This window comes from Hemicordylus capensis, chromosome 4 (genome assembly GCF_027244095.1).
Source record: "Hemicordylus capensis ecotype Gifberg chromosome 4, rHemCap1.1.pri, whole genome shotgun sequence".
NCBI lineage: Eukaryota > Metazoa > Chordata > Lepidosauria > Squamata > Cordylidae > Hemicordylus > Hemicordylus capensis.
This window is the reverse complement of record NC_069660.1, coordinates 201,277,518-201,297,272: the sequence shown is the minus strand read 5'-3', so window position 1 is coordinate 201,297,272 and position 19,755 is coordinate 201,277,518. Positions and strand designations below refer to the sequence as shown.

The window sequence follows — 19,755 nt, the reverse complement described above, 5'->3', positions numbered from 1 at the left end:
GCATATGTGAGGGAGCTTCTCATCCAGCTTGCTTAGTCTTAGCAACATTGTGTAGTGTCACTGGCAGCAGGAGCTTACTAGTGAGCGGGATATTCTCATTGCTGTGAATGGTAGTAAAGGGGAACATTGGGGATGGCAGTTCGCCCAGCAGGATCCAGGGCTGAACTTCTATTGAGCAAAATGGCCATCATTATTACAGGGTGGTATGTAGGCAGCGATAGTGTGATGCATATTGGAAAGGGGGGCTTGTATGAGACAATGAGACACGGTGCAGTCTTCCCCCCGCTACAGAATCCTGGTCAGTGAGGATTGGAGCACCGTTGGGATATGGGCTGGATTCTTCTGTGTACCCCTAACCGTGGCGAATCACTCTTCTTCCAATTTGTATAGTAGCTCACCTAATTTAGCTGCATGGCCTTGTCCTGTGCTCTGTTTCTTGGTCATGGCTACAGAATATTGGGAACTGGTTTTTGAGTATAACACCACTTCCGGCGTGATGCTCTCTGGGGAGAGCAAACGTGTGAGGAGCACAGTGAGATTGTGCCCCCTAGTTGTACTCCCAGACATACCAGCTTGCTACAGCCCCAGACATCCCCACCTTCAGTGTTTGTCTGCATGCTCTGGGTGACTAGGAATCCTGGAGTGCTCAGAAAGAAGAGGGAATGTTGCACCTCAAGAAACACTGAAGGTGGGGAGAGCAGAGGGTGTGGCTAGCCAGTGCATCAGCAGGAGAAGGTGATCCTGCTGTGTCCTTCACATGTTTGTTCTCCCCTAAGAGCATACAGGTGGACCTGGTTATCCGTAGTCCTGGCACCATTCATGGATACAGAAGGGTTACAATTTGTCTATCTACAGTTCCTAGGTGGCTGGAAATGACCTCTGAGGTTATTTTCAGCCACAATTTTGCTGATTGGAGCCATTTTGTGGCTCTTTAAAAAAAAAAATATTTCCCCCATGATTTTTCACAGAAAATTGGTGCAATTGCAAGGTTGGGAGGGGCATTGCTAGACAGATGGAGACCTGCAGAGCATGGCACGGCACGTTATTTCCTAATTTCTACCTTTTAATTTTTTTATTTTGCCCTCCAGGAACCTAACCCCTGCCCCCCATGCCCTTGACTTAAGGTCTCATTATTTGCAGATTCATTATCTTTGGAAATTGATAGGAATTGAACCTTTGCAGATAACAAGGTCCACCTGTAATGACTGAAGAGGATATCCCAGTGGTTCCTCCAGATGTTGCTGAACTACAACTTCCATCAGCCCCCAGCCACAGTAGCTGGGGCTGATGGGAGTTGTAGTTCAGCAACATCTGGAGGCTCCCAGTTTGGGAACCACTGGGATATACTATGATTGTAGATTATTGTTCTACTTGCTCTTTGAAAATTGCCTAGCAATGATCTTGTTTTAATTTCCTCTTCTTGTAGTTGTCTTGCTCCATGGTGGTTGAACTGTATGTAGTAAATGTATTTTTAATTGTTTGAGATGGGCTTTGTTGGTGGATTTCAACTGTTAGTGCATGTCCTCTCTGTTTAGTTCTACTACATGACTTGTATCATTTTTAAAACTTACCTTGTTGATAGTGGGCAACTTCCAGTCTAGTCACCATTGAAATCAGCGAGACACGTTAGGCATGACTGATTTAAGTCTCATTAATTTCAAAAGGATTAAGTCATGACTAACTTAGTCTGGATGCCGCCTGCTGTGTAGAATTAATAACAAGTGTGACAGTGGAGATATACAGCAGGTATAGATGGAAAAGCAAAGCAAATTTATTGTTTGTCTTAAGAATTATGTCTCATCTGGTTGCAGATTTATTTCCAACTCTTAGTCAAAGGGAAGGCTGCCTTGTTAGTGACAGATCCTTTAACTTTATGTTACTGATGAAGCAATTTGCAGTATTTGCCATTTAGAAAGACAGCATTACTCCTGTCATGAAGATCCAAGTTTTCCAAAAAGTGTAAATGCATATAATTTACACCCAAGTATGCATAAATCTTTACCTTTCAGTGAATGACATATTGGCAGTGTCCTATACAATAATACATAAAGCTATCTATCTGCAGTCCTGACAGAACGTTTGTAAAAGTGGTGACCTTTCTGTTAAAGAGCCTGTTTTCACACAAGCGCTTTCACTGTCTCTCTTGCAATTTAGGACTCTGCAAACAGTAGGACCTTCTCATGCCAGGACATACACGGTCGCTGTTTATTTCAAAGGGGAAAGAATAGGATGTGGTAAAGGACCCAGGTATGGTGAATTTTTTGAAGGAATATGTTTAACCAAAGTGATCAAACAGTTAGAACTATAGGGAAATCCTTGACATTTTAGGTGTGGCTCCTAGAGAAAGTAAAAAGTAGAATTCCTTTTCTAGAGGAGAGCTGGTAGCAAGCATGACTTGTCCCCATAGCTAAGCAGGGTTGGTTGCATATGAATGGGAGACTTGATGTGTGAGCACTGCAAGATATTCCCCTCAGGGGATGAAGCTTCTGGGGTGGGGGAGAGCAGAAGGTTCCAAGTTCCCTCCCTGGCTTCTCCAAGATAGGGCTGAGAGAGATTCCTGCCTGCAACCTTGGAGAAGCCGCTGCCAGTCTGTGTAGACAATACTGAGCGAGATGGACCAAGGGTCTCACTCAGTATATGGCAGCTTCCTATGTTCCTAATACTCACTGTTGCCTCTCTCCTTGTGATCAAAGTAACCCAGGAAGAAAATGCACAGACACGTGATGGCCATACTCTATGTAGTTGTTTGGTGTTCAGACTCAAGGGTGGGCAGGTAACTTGGCCAGGCAAATGGCAAGCTGAGATCAGGTTTGTTAAAGGATATAGGGCAGCAGGCAGGCTGAAGACCAACCCCAGTGGCCTTACTCAGCAGCAGTTTGCCCAAATGTGATGGAATGCTGTATCAGACAGTGGCTGGTATTCTCCACAGAGAATTCTGTGAAGAATACCAGCCACAGAGAATTCACAGGTATTCTCCACAGTGCTACAAAAATGGAAGGAGCACGCCTCCCAACTCCGGGGGTCTCCCCAGTATGCCCCTGCGGCCCCATGAGCTCCCCAGCCCCCGCTGGCTCCGTCATGGAGCCGGCAATCATGTGGGCGGCCGATCCAGCTGCCCAGGGCTCCCTCCCTGTTCGTGTGCGGGGAGAGCGGGCTTAGCCTGCTTTCCCCGCGCAGCTCCTGAAACCGGGTCTCACTGATCGTGTTTTTGCTCTGTGTGAACTTTGTCTTTAAGAGACTGCAGCAAGTGGTTCTGTTTGGGCTGGAATGGTTCACTGCCAGGCTGGCACCTCAGTTCTTCCAACTAGCAATGCATACACACTCAAGAGTTAGTGACCCATTTACACTCTGTAGCCACTAGGTTTTTTTTCTTGGAAATGTGATCAAAGGAGCCTTTTCCCACTCCTTCTTTGGATGCTTTGGTGGAGCCACGTGAGACCAAGCCACATAAAAGTGGTTCTTTGTTGTATGAATCATGGCTAATGTGAACCTCATGACGTGATGCTATGGAGGTAGCAAATGACTTCTTCATTGCTATTGGCTATGGCTAAGCCAACCTGTGCTATAGAAGTGCAGTATGTAAAACAGTATATAAGCTGTTTATGGTTCTTCCTGTCCCCATCCCCTCAATAACCCTAAGAAGTATAGTTTGTCAAGGATACTGAGAATCTCTCTTAGACTGGTTCTGTAAGGGTAAGAGTAGGACTAGAGATCTCTAAGTCCATTTTCAGCTGGAAAAGCTGCAAGTTATTACAGAGTCATGCTATCGTTGTGGATAGAATGTGGAAGTCCTGGATTCAAGTTCTGGTTCATTTAGGGACTTACTGACTCAGATACATTGCTGTCTTGCAGCCTGAGTTTCCATTAAATTTAAGAAATAACAGCCTCCTTCATAGGTTTGAAGATGAATGAGAGAAGCATTTTAAAGAACTCAGTACACTGAAAGTGCCAACCATATGATAAATGATATTTAAAGAGTTTCTCACTCTTCATTGATCACCTTCTTGCACTGCCTATGTTGATTTTAAGAATAAGATAAAAACAATTTGTAATAAAATATTAGGAGGAAAGTGTGCTGTAATATTGCCATTCATTTTCTAGAGCTGTAGGTTGGATTAGGGAGTATCTTAATAGTATTGATCTCAATGTTGTGGAAGGTAGGGGTGTATGTGTGTGGGGGGTGGTTTATGGGAATGTTGACCAATGATTATTTGAAGCATTGGTCTCAACAGAGCAATGAGAGCAATCACTTCTGAGAAGCTGTAATTTATGCCATAAATACATTTGCTTCTTTTTCTTTTTTTACTTTCTTTTTTACAGCATTCAACAAGCAGAAATGTGTGCTGCAATGGATGCACTGGAAAAATGTAAGAGGGTTTCTTGGAAACCATTGCTGATTATTTTATTTTATTGGTGGTTGTGGGGAGAGTATGGGCTGTGAATATTGCAGAGAGAGAGCATGAAGCACAGATAAAATGGTTATCAATACCAGTCCTTTCCTTTCTGCTTATTTCTTTGGGATAATCTTGTACTTGTACTGAGAATTGCCGTATGTAACACAAATTACTTCATTCAGTTGTCTGTTGGGGACAGTGATCCTAAATGTTTGCAGCAGAATCCTTTATTTTTATTATTTATTTTATTTATTAAATTTCTATACCGACCTTCCAAAATGGCTCAGGGTGGTTTACAGATAAAACAAAAACAGTTAAAATCAATCAACAATTAAAACAGAGATTTTAAAATACCATAAAACAACAGTTAAACAATAAAAACAGTTTCAAAACATGTTTACATGTTTACTTGGAAGCAAGTCCTATTGTGTTCCATAGTTTCTCCCAAATAAGGGTTGCATAGGATCGTAATCTTAGTTTTGGCCTCTGTATGATTCAGTGTAGTTTCCTTTCGGTCTGTTCAAACAGTCCTTCAGTTTATCCCGAAAGTTTATCCAGAGGAGAACACGAGCTTGTACACTTTTTTACCTCGAAAGTTAGAAGTGAACTGGAAGATCCTTGTCCGCTGAGATCTCCCTGGCCCTGATAGTGTGTGTGTTGCAGACTCAGAAAGGTCTTCTATTTAAATAACCTCCCATTCCCTGCACTGAGGAAGACAGAAAAAAGACACTTACCCACATTGAAAGCCTGAACAGGCTCTATGTACAATCTTTACTTTACAAATGTATGTGTGTGATTCTACACTGAAAGGGATAACGATAATCTAAAACAGGGCTGCACAACTTCAGCTCTCCTGCAGATATAGTACTGCAACTCCCATAATCTCTGGCTATTGTTCATAGTGACTGGGAAAGGGGGGGTTGTAGCCAAAAGCAGCTGAAGGGCCAAAGTTGTGCTGCCCTGGTCTAGAACCACATAAAAATTCTCCATAAAGTCCTTGCCTTTTAAAATCTATATTATTAATAAAAATGATCGAGCAGAGTGTAAAGTCACTATACTTTTAGAATGACAAGAATTTCCTGGTGGAAAGTGGTAATAAGAGATGCCATGTGAAATGAAAAATGAAATGTTTACGTACAGGATATCTCATATATATTAATTTTTTAAAAAAGATTCCAAAAAAGACATGCTAATCTCAAAATGTGCTTTGCTTTTCATGTGAACTTAAGTCATTTGAATGTCTCAACTCTTATCTCATCATTTTAACAAAATAGTGGGCATTATAATGGAAACTTGGGAAAATATCAACCATATATGATACAAAAACACCATAATTAAGTTGTACACTTTCTCTAAATGAATCGGAAGCTCTACCATTCTTCTAAAGCTGGAAGTCTTGCTTTTTCCTCTATGATATGTACAGATGGAATTGTGCACATTCACCCAGTGTACACTTGTAAGATGTCACATTTGCTTAGAGTCCTGAGTGCTTAAGGCCCAGTGCCTGGAGGTCTGAGTATAGCACAATTAGTACACCACAATATTGAAGCGTACAGGTTGTATGGATCAGGCCTATCTGTATGGACTGTGCCCCATGCAAATATGATGTCATTTGGGTGGGGCAGGGGCACACATGTCTGGAGGGGGCAAGTGAACACAACCTTGATCTGTTCATCATGTAAACTCCTGTGAAAAACTGCACAGGAGGATAATAAAACAAAGTTATATATTTTTCAGCTTAAAGGTACAGCTAAAACCTGACAAGTTTTCATTCGGAGTTTTCTGTTTAGCTTTTCCCCTTTGCAGTCATAATCCCTTGGAAGCATTCACAATATTTCAGACCCCGTTTTCAGGGGCTCGGTCAAGCAAAGTGCTGAGCTCTCTGGCCTTGGTCCAGCAAAGCACTTAAGCCCGTGCTTAAATTCAGGCACACGAGTCATTCCACTGACATTCATGATCTAGGCATGGTGATTAAAATAAAGTCGCTGCTTTGTTGGAGGGGGGCCAGAGTGCTCACCTTGCGGGATTAATTGCAAAACCCACAAGCTGCTGCCAAACAGGAACTTAAATCTTTGTGTTACAGCCCCAGATAACTCTTCATCTCATTGAAATCTCTGGCAGAGGTTGCCTTGCATTATCTTTCAGAGTTGAGCTCATCCACTTACATCAGCCAGACAGTCAGTAATCTTCAGGTCCTGACTTTAAAAGAGTAAAATTCTGATAGTCTTTGTAAATGTGTGTATTCAAAATGTTTGTTCCCAACAGGTGCCTGTTTTACCCGTGATCTAAGTTATATTATTGCCTCTCTTTTTATATATATATATATATATATATATATATATATATATATATATATATATATATATATATATATATATATGAATGTGGAGCATAAAATAGAGGGTTCTTACTGTCAGATTAATTAAGAACAAATTCTGACTCTGAAAACAATACACAGAATATTTCCTCCTGACTTCACTGAACTTCATCCCGCCCCCCCCCCCCCCAAAGGGTAACATGTACTTCTATGTCAAGAATGTGTGAATTATGGAGAAGTAAGGCATACCCTTTGCACAGATGCTCCAGAAGTTCCTATGTTTGTGCTTTTATGCTGTTTAAGCTGCTGGATTCCCCCCCCCCTCTCTGTGAGGAGCGATCTCTGACAGATAGCACAATGGTTCTCAGCACCATTTCCCTTCCCTCTGCTTCAGTGAGGCTGTTCACATGGGCAGCCCTACCTGGGGTTACTGCTCGTGTGGAGTGCCAGGATTGACGCTGATGTTGGCACTGCCCTCCTGGGTAGCCCGGGATTTTTACCCCATTTACCTGGGTAGAGGGGCATGAGGTCATGCGAATCCTCATCACGCTATGCATTTTGGGATATCTGGAGACCAGGACATATTTTCTTGGCCTACAGAATGCCGCACGCCTCGCAAAAGTGTTGGTTTTGTGATCCAGGACCACACTGGATCGTCTGGGGGGGAAGGTAGGTTGTATTCTGCCTCCCGCCCTCCCCAGCACTCTCAAAGGTCATGTGAACAACCTCCGTATCTCTTCTGCAAAGGCTCAGTTTGTGAGGTTTTATTTATTGAGATGGCCCTGAGTGCAGAAGTGGTTGGGCCCTTCACTCAAGCCTCCTTCTTAGCCTCTTGCTTCAGCTGTGTTTCCTATGCAGTACCCTATAGCATCATTTTCCCAAGGACACCAGCTGTTTCAGCATCAGCACTAGCAAGTCAATCACAAACAGCAATTTGTCTTCTGGCAACAAATCCAACATAGGCCATGCTTTCCGTGGCGACCTTCCACCTGGCATCACCACTGTTGATGATGTGTTTGTTGTACACCTTATTTTGCAGCAGTTTTGCTGAGCCTATCTTCACTGTCTTTGGCTTCGAGATTGTGTACATTGGTTTTTAAGAGCCTAGCAGCTTGTCTTTTAAACAAAACAAAAAAAAGTCGGATGCCCATTATGGTGGTAAAGGGGGAGATTATCTTGATTAGCTCCAGATGGAGCCCCTCTCATCCTTGATGAAAAATGTTAGCTTTTCAAACTCCTTAGATATTCCCAGCATTGTTTATGGATATTTGATACATTGCAAATTTGCCATGAGGATATTCTATCACACACACACACACACACACACACACTCCTCCCAAATGCTTTATGGGAAGAGCTGACAAATTGCTGAACAAGTTCTTCATGTAGTATATTTAATGGAAGGAAATATTTTCCTCCACAACATAGCAGTGCTCTGAATGGCATTGCCCCCGCCACCATAACACCCCAGTTTTCAATATACCATTCTGGTTATTCCCTTCCCCTTTTAATCTTCCCTGAATTCTAGTTTGGCAGTACAAGGACCAAACTAATATAGTGTTTAAAATGTATTTTATTACTTTCTCTTTTTTATGGTAAGGGGGCCCTGTCTGGTTCAGGGTCCCCAACACCTGCGATTTACTTTTTTTTTTTTTAATGAGTAAACATGCAGGGACAAACTATATGAGTAATGTCACATTTAGCCCTGAATTTTGCCCTGAGTGGACAGTTGTGACTATGTGCTTCCTTTCTGGCTGTAGGTTTGGAGTGGGGGTGGGGTGGGGGGACCAGGGATTGTTTCCACAGTTGCACTGGTCTTCTGAGGCCTTCAACAGGCAAGTGCAACTGTGGGAATGATTCCTGCCCCCCTGGGCAGCAGGGGATTGGCTCTAGTCAGAGACTAAGGCTGCATTATTTACACTTACCAGGAAGTAAGCCCTCTTGAACACATGGAGACTTTTGAGTAAACATGCATCAAATATGACAAATGCATTAAATGTTACTGAACCATAAGTGCTCCTCATCTTGTCATGCAGTCAGATGAGAAAATCTGGAGCGCTTTTGTATCGCCAGCTAGTCTTTATTTAACATATGACACATTAATTCTTGTCTCAGATAACTTTCCTCAGATGGCCCATCAGAAGCGGTTCATTGAACGGAAGTACAGGCAAGAGCTTAAAGAAATGAGGTGGGAAAGAGAACATCAGGAAAGAGAGCTGGAGGAGACGGAAGATATAAGGAAATGAATCAATGCCATGCAAGCAATGGTGTATTTGCTTGCTTAATACCTTTGATGGTGGCCTATGGAGACCTAGCCTTGTTTGATGTTGAATGAATTAATGAAGACTGCTCATTGGTTATCAAAATCATGTTTTATTATTTTTTTAAGAATGTGCTGTGTTTTATTCTAATTTTTAGCTGTAAAGTTTTATTAATTGGGCTTTAAAATTATTTTAATATACTTCCTGAAGAATTGTGTTTTTATTTTCTGGCTTGTTTATGTGAAACAATAAAGTGTTCTTTTCAGAATCCATAAAATTCTAAAAAGAGAAGACTTTGTATTGCTTAATCATCTGAAATAAGGGATAGATAGTTATTAAGAACATGTATATATCGCTTTTCAACAACAAAAAGTACACAAAGCAGTTTACCTAGCTTAAGGAGAAATATACCCCCCCTCCCCTGCCCTCCTGTGCTATGATATAACCAGGATAAAATGGGTTAATCTGTGCACAGGTTAGAAGGCAATAAGGGGTTTCTCCCTGGAAATGTTGCTCAGCAGGCATATGACTTGATATTGCATCATACAGGTAAATGGGGCATTCATTTGCATATATATTTTGAGTAGATAGACTAAAACAGGCAGGGCAGGATGACCATTTCATCCATAAGCAAAATCTGAAAAACAAGAATGTATTACACACATTTTTGCACCATTTCTCCTACATTTTCTACAAGATACTGGACCGGGTCTCACAATCGGTGAGACCCGGTTTGGGGCAGTAAGTGGGGAGAGCGGGCTAAGCCCGTTCTCCCTGCTCATGAGCAAGGAGGGCTCTGTGACGGAGAGGGTGGGGGCTGGGGGAGTGGGTGCTGATTGGTCCCCGCAAGCTCCAGCATGCCCTGCGCAAGCGCACAGGGCATACTGGCAAGACCCCTGGATCCGGGAGGCAGCTTTTCGCCTCCTCTCCAGGGGTCTCTTTGTGAGGAGCCGCACCGCGGACCCACACCGCGGCTACTTACGATCCGATAGCCCGGGTTTGCGGAGCGCTCACTCCGCAAACCCGGGCTAAGGGGTGGGCTACTTGAGCGGGTTAGCCGCTCAGGAACCACTGGGCTCACAGCTGATTCCAGTGATTCTCACGATTGAAGAAAATCGGGCTAGTGGAGGCTAGCCCGATTTTCTTCAATTGTGTGAATAGCCTCACTGCCACATAAATAGTTACAGTAATCCCTCGACCTACGAACTACTCGACTTACATTGTTTTCGAGTTACGAGTGACAAAAAAGACCGGAAGTAGTTGCCGGTTTAGATTCAGCTTACTTGACCTACGAATGTTTAGATGCGGATTCCTCGAATTACGAATGTTTTCAGACTTCCGTGGTGCGCTCCTCGACTTACGAAAATTTCGACCTCCGAACGTGCGTTCGGAATGGATTATTTATGTAAGTCGAGGGACCACTGTATATCAGTTCATTTTGAGTCTCTTCTAGTCATTTTGAGCCTTTCTGCTTACAAATTAGGCAAAAATTGTGGAAGTTATAGCCCAAACTGATGCAAACATTATTTGGAGGCCTATAATTTTTAAATGAATCCTGTGAGGAAAAAACGGCAGGAAATCGTTTGTGAACATTTAGCCTAAGATTAGTGAGGCTATTGGCTACATAGATGGAATCCAAAGAGAGAAAGTTCCCAGGTGAGGAACAAAGCAATATGATAATGGTTCCTGCCCAATGGCCGTAACATCATATAGCTGACTAGACTGTACATCTTAAGAAAAATGAGAGCTCATGCAATTTTATATACAGTCATCCCTTGCCAGCCATGGTTTTGAGTATATGTGAATAGGAAATTGTGACAATTCTTGCCAACTGCGACCCAAGTATCCATGGTTGATGAGGTTTTTTAGTGATGGGGGAGTAGGTTTCAGTGATTTTTTTTGGTGGGGGGGTTCAGAAGTTTGATCTGCTCATTCCTCTTGGTGATCCTTGATGACCCTTGCTGTCCCTTGTCAATTTAAAATGCCTTTGAGTGATTTGGGGGTTAAATTTTTTCCAGAGATTCAATCTGCTCACTCTAGGCAATATTATAGGGGTTTTAGTGATTTATTTATTTATTTTTGCTTTATTTTTAGTTTCCCCCCCCCCTTTATTTTTAGGACTTTTTGCAGTCATGGTTCCCCTAACCCCTTGTTTCTCATAGACTTTAATGACTCACCAACCGCTAATTTGCCAACGGCGAGGTTTTGCCAGAACGGAACCCTAGCAGTTGGCAAGGGATGACTGTATAGTAAACTACACACAATGATAAATCAGAACTTGTGAGCTGTTGGGCCTTCTTATATCAGCCATGGAGCTCACCACTCACTGGGCTGAATAGCACTGCCCTATCTCCTCTGCTTCTCCTTTTCATGTCAGCAGTAGAATATTGTACCTGGCTGTAGTCCTGGCCTTTTCAAGCTTTTATCTGGGAAAAACAATTAAGCACTATGTCAGCTTCCTTTGCACATGCTCTGTTCTGGTGAAGAATGTATGAGTCACCATAGTACTAGGAAAACACCACATTGCTATGACAGCTGTAAGTCTCTACCGTGTGTGTGTGTGTGTGTGTGATAGAGGGGAGGGGCGTCTTTTCAGACAGGAGTGCTGGGATTTTGCCATAGACCTGGTCTGCTCAACTTAGGCCCCCAGCTTTTTTTGGACAACAACTCCCATAACCCCCAGTCACAATAGCCAAGATTATGGGAGTTATAGACCATCATCTATCCACCTTAAATGGCACAGTGGGGAAATGCTTGACTAACAAGTAGAAGGTTGCCAGTTTGAATCCCCACTGGTACTATAGCGGGCAGCAGCGATATCGGAAGATGCTGAAAGGCATCATCTCATACTGTGCGGGAGGAGGCAATAGTAAGCCCCTCCTGTATTATACCAAAGAAAACCACAGGGCTCTGTGGGCGCCAGGAGTCAAAATCAATGTGACGGCACACTCTGCCTTGCCTTAGACCAACATCTTCAGGAGGACTAAAGTTGAGCAGCCCTGCTATAAGCAGTCATGATTTAACATCTTTACCAGCCTTTAAAAGAGCCATTTAGACACATTTTTTTAACCTGGCTTTTAGTGATTGTTGGATGTTTTAAACTGTGCAAAAGTTTTGTTTTAAAAGCTGTTTTGTTTTTATTGTATTTGTCTTTGGAGTCAGGTGATATATAAATGAAATAAATAAATAAATAATGGCTCTGTTTAGCAACATAGTGGCCTGAAATGACCTCTGATGTTATTTCCAGCCACCCAGGAAATGCAGATGGGTAACTCTTAACCATCCCCCCCCCAAACGTGTTTAACAAGGTTGGGTCTCTATTGCCCAACTTTGGATACACCAAACCATGGATGCCTGGAATGTGGACAACAAAGGCCCCCTGTACCCCATCTTAAATGAGGCCGGAAGTCCTACCCCGGCCTTGTCACTCACGATTAGAGCAATGTTCATCTTAAGAGCAGAATGCTGCTTCTGGGCACCCCAGCCTCTTGATCACGGAAGCAGTGTTTGCCTCTTCAGAGGAACACCACTGTAATCGTGAGCAGCAGGCTAAGAAAGTGAGTAATGGAGTCAGGGCAGAACTTCCAGTCCTGTTTGAGATGCTGTACCCAAGTATAGTGTCTCTTAGAATAATGTCTGAAGACGGTTTTTAAAATGCTAACGATTTGGAGATCAAAGCAGATGCGTTTGAGATGCTTATCAAGATGACAGTATAAGAAATCCTTCAGGGCTCAGTAACCATATCAAGCAAATACATTGATTTTTTAGGGAAAGGACTCACCTATTTAATTTTCTAAGTTAATTATGATCATTTAATTCCAGCATCCTATCATGTACATTTATACTATCTTAATTAGCCAGAAGAAGAAAGGAATTACTGATACACTTTATCTCAAATATTTCTTCAAGATACTGCAGATATTTCCAACTGGAGTTGATTTTTGGTGAGGAGGAGGCTGATATTAGCCTTAGTCCTCACTCAGTTTTGCTAAAGGAAGACTTTGAGGGGGCATGTGGGGAGAGGGGCAAGATCACATACTTTAAATTTCTAGAAAAAGTCCTTGTTTCCCTCTGTGATATGTGCAGATGGCTATGCATGGTGAAAGGATCCTGTTCATCTTCCTGTCACAACCCTCTGATGTCCACTTGTTGGCTGCCATGTTTGCTTAGAAACATAATGCACACAGAGCGTAGAACATGTAGGACTGAGCAGCAGGAGCTATATATCAAAAAATTGGCGTGTGCAATCAATTTGGCCTTGTGTTCATAGGCCCATTGCAAAAAATTTATCAACTAGGCAAAACCGGGTAAGGGCAGATCTGTGTCTCCAAGACGACAGGGAGTGAGCATGTAAAACTCTGATCCCTTCATCACACTGACCCCTTTTCTGAAACATCCTAGCTGTCGCCCCACACCTCCTCTACCTCCTTGACTGGCAAATTGAAGGGAAGAGGGGAGACCAGGTTTGGTCCAGGGCCCCATATTGCTGATCCCAACCCAAGAATTCTGTTAGATTTTCATTTGATCCTAGGAATGTGATCCTAAGAATTCTGTTAGATTTTCATTTGATTCTGATTTCATTTGATTCTCTCTTTTGAGAAGCCTTTTTCTTTGAGAATGGTAACCTGATCTGACTGCTCTTCACTTTGTCGGTCTTCTCCTAGGATAGATCTGTTTTTAACAGGATTTTGTTACAGTTACAAAGAGAAAAATTATCATAACAATATGGTAGATGGCACAGGGAATGAGCTTTCTCTCATCTTGTCACAGATTCATCCCAATACCCTTTATCCTTCAGCTGAACTGCTCATTAAACTATCCATTACTGATGTCTAAAGATGTTCATAGGCAAGGTAAAAATAAGATGCTTTATTTGGGGGTACAATCGCCTGTTGAAAGTTGGTTTACACACCAACTTTTCGATTCATTGTTATCTGCCTTTTACCAGGAGCAAGACCTATGGATTACCCTTATGACAAGGAGGGGGTAGATATGTTCTGAGGTGGCTTTTAGAATTAGTAATGTGAACTCTCCTCACTTCCTGTTTTGGGATACTGTGTGCTAGGCCTTGGCTTCAGATGGGAGAAAAATAAATTTTCCAAGGCAGTTTCCATTGATTAGATCAGCCACAACTATAACTCAGCCTGTCATAATAACATTTATATAGTAATATAAGCCAGCCCCCCGCCCACCAAAGCCATTTTGAATTCAGCGGATATTAATTATGCTAATGTTGTTCGATATCCAATTACAGAGTTTCAGGAAAAGCCAATTAAAATTCTGGAAGATAAGATGTCTCAACTTCATGGGACAGGTCAGCCAGAACTGCCTTATCAACCATCTGTTTTTGGGGGTGATAAAAGATTTTCAGTTGTTATCGTGAACCTTTGAACTTTGTCATAATTATTGGGTGGGGGGGTGGGGGGTATTTTTATCCTATCCATGTAAACAAAAATGATTTCTACTTTAGTCATTGAAGACCAGGTAGATTATTTTTTTCTGGTGCTGTGTTAAATCATACTGCTTTGGAATGTTGCTTTTCCAGTGTGCCCTACAAGGGGAAAGGTATTTTGAATAAACTCACTCAGTCATTACTGAGGATCCATCCACTCAAAAAGTCTTGTTAAAAAGTCACAATGGAATATGATCACACATTAACTTATCCTTTTAAAAGCTCGTTTTCTAATTAGCAATGTTTGCCACATCAAGGGAGATTTCATATTACAGTTTCACCGCATGTAACTCTCCAGGTTATCTCAAAGAGACCATATTATTCCTATATTAAAAGAACTACACTGGCTACCAATATGTTTATAGGCAAAATGCAAAGTGCTGGTTATAACTTATAAAGCCCTAAACAGTTTAGGCCCAAGGTATTTAAGGGAATGTCTTCTTCACTATGAGCCCCATCACGCCTTGAAATCATCCCAAGAGTTCTGTATGCAGTTGCCACTGGCTCAACTGGTGGCTACTCAGGGACAGGCCTTCTCTGTTACCACCCAAAGACTTTGGAATGTGCTCCCTGAACCTCCCCATATCTGACAGCATATCTGATCTTAAGAACCTCCCCATATCTGACAGCATTTTTTAAAAATCTAAAGACACATTTATTCACCTAAGCTTTTTAACTAGAATTGTGCTTATGTTTTAATTTTTTTTAATTTTTGTCTTGATTTGTTTTATGTTGTTGTAAACCACCCAGAGATGTAAGTTTGGAGCAGTATACAGTCATCTCTCACCAACTGCAGTTTTGAGGACACGTGATTGGGATTTTGTGTCTGGTCTCACATAACGCAACCTGGGTGTCTGCTAGTTATTGCTTAGTTTTGCTGGCGAGAAGCAGAGGAAAGAGAAGAGAGAAAGAGGAGAGGGAGAGGGGGAGAGAGAGAGCGCGCAGAGGAAAGGGAGAGCAACAGAGAGAAGATGAGGAAACCCCTTCCACTTTTACTTCTTGCCGCTCCTCTTTCTTACTGATGAACTTGGCTTGCTTTCTGGCTGCTGCTGCTGCTCTTGTAGCAGGTAAAGGAGCTGCTGGTGGTCTGTCTCCATTCCTGCTTCTAGGGCCTTTCCTCTGGCCTGCAGTACTCAGGGCAGTCTTGACCCCCCCCCCCCCGCTTAAAGTGGGGACTGGAGTTTGAAAATTAAGGGGTGGCTGGCAGGTAGGACCCAGGTGCTTTGTGGGTTAGAGGGGGAGGGCTAGAGAGATGGAGGAGAGAAAGAGGCAGAGGAGAGAGGGATTGAGAAATTCCCATTTAATTCAATGGGGCTTACCCCCAGGTAAGTGGATATCAGATTGCACCCACAAGCATCCCTGCGGCAGCATTCTGAACCAGCTGAAGCTTCTGAACCGTCTTCAAGGGCAGCCCCATGTAGAGCACATTGCAGTAGGCTAATCTGGATGTTACCAAAGCATGAGTGACTGAGGTCAGGTCTGACTTCTCCAAGTAGGGTCGCAGCTGGCTCACCAGCCATAACTGGTAAAAGGCACTTCTGCACACCACCGCCACCTGTGCCTCTAAGGACAGTGTTGGGTCCAGAAGCACCCCCAAGCTGCGGATTTTATCTTCCAGAGGGAGTATGACCCCATCCAAGACCAGATTTACCTCACTACTCGGATAATCAATTTTACCAACCCAGAGCACTTCTGCCACCAAACCATGGTTCAGAGCATCCACTGTCTCCCTGGTGTCTGCTGACTTAAAAGCTAGGTATTGCTGGGTGTCATCAGTATACTGATGGCACCACAGCCCACACCTACAGATGACCTCTCCCAGAGGTTTCATGTAGATGTTAAACAGCATGGGGGACAGAATAGAGCCTTGTTGCACCCCATAGGCCAAAGGCCAAGGGATGGAACAAGCATTTCCCAGCATCACCTTCTGAGTACGACCCCCAAGGTAGGAGCGGAGCCGCTGTATAACCATGCCCCCAAGTCCCAACCCAGAGAGATGTCCCAGAAGGATACCATGGTTGATAGTATCGAAAGCTGCTGAGAAGTCCAGGAAAATCAACAGAGTCACACTCCCTCTGTCTATCTCCCAGCATAGGTCATCCACCTGAGCAACTAAGGCAATTTCCATCCCATATCCAGGTCGGGAGCCAGACTGGAAAGGATCTAAGTAATCAGATTCACCCAAGGCAGCCTGGAGCTGAGATACCACCATGCTCTCCAACACTTTGCCCAAGAAGGGGAGGTTAGAAACTGGTCAGTAGGTATTCAGGTCTTCTGGGTCTAATGAGGGCTTTTTCAGGAGGAGCCTGATGATTGCCTCCTTCAATTGAGTGGGCACCACCCCCTGCCTTAGAGAGGCATTCACCACCCCCACCAATCATGGACCCAGTTCCTTCCTAGAAGCTTTCACCAGCCATGAAGGGCAAGGGTCGAGCATGCATGTGGTAGTTCTCAGTCTTCCAAGCAGCCCATCCACCTCCTTTGGCAACACAGTCTGAAAACCATCCAATATAACAGAACCAGAAGGTGCACTAGCAACATCCAGTTCTGGCACCGCAAAAATCTTAGCATCCAAGTCAGAATGGATGCAAGCAATTTTATCTGCAAAATGTAACACATTAAATGAAGAATACATTAAATGAAGCATTACATGAAGAATACATTATTAGTTGTAACATCGTTACAGTAGTCATAACTAAACACCATTGGCCATGTTCGGACATAATGCGAAACCAGAGGAAAACGTACCAGAAATTCAAGTTTGTGGCCATCCAAATGCGTGAAACTGTGGTTTTGTCACCTGACTGTGGGTCCATTTCACTCCCAAACCTGGATTTCAGGTTTGCAGTGAATTTTGCTGCTGAAACCTGATTAGAAGGCAGCATTTTTTCATTCAAATTCTGCTGCTGCTGTAACCTCGGTTTCATGGGCAAGTTCTTCCTGCTATCATCAAGAGGTCAGCACAGAGAAGCCCAGAAATGTGTCAGTTCTAAGGCAGTCACATTTCTCACTGGGTGCTTCTTGGAGCTGATGTTCCACGCTCCACAGTCTCCTTTCTCTTGCTGCTGCTTGGCAACAGGAATACTACACCCTACAGTTCCTGTTGAGGAGAACTGGTTTTGTAGTAGCAAGCATGACTTATCCCCTTAGCTAAGCAAGGTCCACCCTGGTTGCATATGAAAGGGAGACTAGAAGTGTGAGCACTGTAAAATATGCCCCTCAGGGGATGGAGCCACTCTGGGAAGAGCAGAAGGTTTCAAGTTCTCTCCCTGGCTTCTCCAAGATAGGGCTGAGAGATACTCTTGCCTGCAACCTTGGAGAAGCCGCTGCCAGTCTGTGTAGACAATACCAAGCTTGGAGAAGCTGCTGCCAGTCTGTGTAGACAATACCAAGCTAGATAGACCAATGGTCTGACTCAGTATATGGCAGCATCCTATGTTCCTGTATATAAAGGGAAAGACATAGATGAATGCCCGCTTTCCCCTGCATCTTAACCCCCACCCCCTGTCTATCCACACTAAAAGGATAGGATGACAAGATGGGGACAGCAGGAGAGGTCATCAGCAATTCAGGACTGCAGTGATTTGTGCACAAATACATGAAAAGAGGAAAGCTGGTCTTGTAGTAAGCATGGCTTGTCCCCTTAGCTAAGCAGGTCCGCCCTGGTTGCAACAGGAGCAGATAGCCAAGTTCTGCCAGGGCCAAAACCAGCCCCTGCCAAACTAAGAAATCATTGTAATTTGCCCCTTCCTGTCACAAGCAGTGTGCTGTTCTTTTATTATTGACTAATATCCCAGTCATGATATCCCAGTCATGGATGGAAAATTCAGGGTCAATTTACAAGAGACACATTTTCTACCTGGAAGTTTCTTCTGTGCAGGTGCTGTGCAGAAACCCATGTGTAGTGACCGCCAGGGGCATAGCAAGGTTGGAATGGGTCCAGAGACAGGATTTCAAAATGGGCCCCCAGACCCTCAAAGTCCAGGGCCTCCACACACCCCAGGCCCCCAAGGATTTAAGTCTGATATTTCAAAATAAGTATGCTACCTGGAAATACATTTCACTGAATACACGCATGCACACTTCACAGTATATAGTGATATACACTGAGTACTATATATTTGTGCTACTTTTAATGCCTAGAACACACTAGCAATGCTAATTATTAAAATGGACCCCTTGCTGCAGATTAGCAAATGATAATTTCAACCATGCAGGGTGGGCCTATGTTTGTTTTCTCAGAATTCTGAACAAATTCAGTAAAGTTTGATTCCAGGAGTCTTTTCACACCAGGCTTTTAAAGCCCTTTAACACACATCTCCTCTGGAATAGAGGTGCTGCATTCACATGTTGGCCAGATTTACCCTGAAGTCCCTCCAAGTTATTGGGGAGCAGTTCACACACAAGAAAAATAAAATAAAATCACAACACATGCTTCACAGTTCTCACTCAGACCTTCTGGGTTGCAAAACAACTTGAACATAAGTGCATTTATGAATGAATGAATGAAAATAAATAAAATATACTTGTTCCAGAAGTGTTTGTAATTTTCTGACATGAAACAAGCCACTTATAGGCCTTTTTAGATAGTTTTTGTTTTTAAAGCCAGCACATTTTCCAGTCTGTTTTAAATTAAATATTCAGAGACTTCTCAGTCTCGCCCCACCCCCCCCATATCAAAGCCCTATGGCAAGCAGATCCCTATATACGGGGGTAACCACAAAAAGGAATTCACAGCCTACCTTGCAAAGGCTGTGCTGGATGGTCTGGTCTGCTGCAGGGAGGGTCTGCTGCAGGGAGCTCTGCCAGCCTCCTTCCTGGCTTGCTGGGGCCTGCTGAGTTCAGGCTTCAGGGAGGCCTACTCGGAGGCCTCTCTGGAAGCCCCGCCAATCAGCTGAGAGGCGGGGAGAGAAGAGCTCTGCAGATCCTAGGCCGGAGCTGGAGGCAAGTGGCTGAGGGGCCCTGGGGCTGGGCAGGTGGGCAATGGGGTGGGGGTGGCAGGGACTGGTATGGCGCCCCCACCTCAGTGGCGCCCGGGGCACGTGCCCCCCCTGCCCCCCCCAGTTACGCCTATGCTTTTAAGAAATGTGAGTGGGTTTCCCTGAATGTTTTACCTAGCTCACTAGCTTTCTGTTTGCAGGTGATTTTAGGACACTCTTGCTCGTCCTCTGGGAGCCATGGCTTAGCCGCATTAAGTGGTAGTACTTGGTGGTATAAGCGCCACCTTGTTTCCCATAAATGGAAAGGGACTTTTTTCTCCTTAAAGAGAGCGATAGGGTAATCGGGTTGCAACAAGTACTGTGAAGTGCAGTGTTTGTAGCGTTTACGTTC

The 19,755-nt window shown here is 43.6% G+C and overlaps 1 protein-coding gene and 1 long non-coding RNA gene across 4 annotated transcripts in view; one reads left to right on the top strand and one right to left on the bottom strand.

Annotated features, from left to right (window-relative positions):
- Window positions 1-9,263, top strand: part of DROSHA (drosha ribonuclease III) — a 130,706-nt gene extending 121,443 nt beyond the window's left edge. For all 3 annotated transcript variants that reach the window (XM_053250286.1, XM_053250284.1, XM_053250285.1), the window contains 3 exons: window positions 2,155-2,247; window positions 4,321-4,367; window positions 8,827-9,263. In XM_053250286.1, the coding sequence (XP_053106261.1) occupies window positions 2,155-2,247; window positions 4,321-4,367; window positions 8,827-8,957 (271 nt within the window). In that variant the 3' untranslated portion in view covers window positions 8,958-9,263. The remainder of the gene's footprint in view (window positions 1-2,154; window positions 2,248-4,320; window positions 4,368-8,826) is intronic.
- Window positions 4,606-19,252, bottom strand: LOC128324995 (uncharacterized). The gene is made up of 2 exons (XR_008307211.1): window positions 19,167-19,252; window positions 4,606-5,100 (listed from the first exon to the last, which is right to left on the bottom strand). It is a non-coding gene; the product is annotated as an uncharacterized LOC128324995 (long non-coding RNA).
- Window positions 19,253-19,755: the final 503 nt, after the last annotated feature.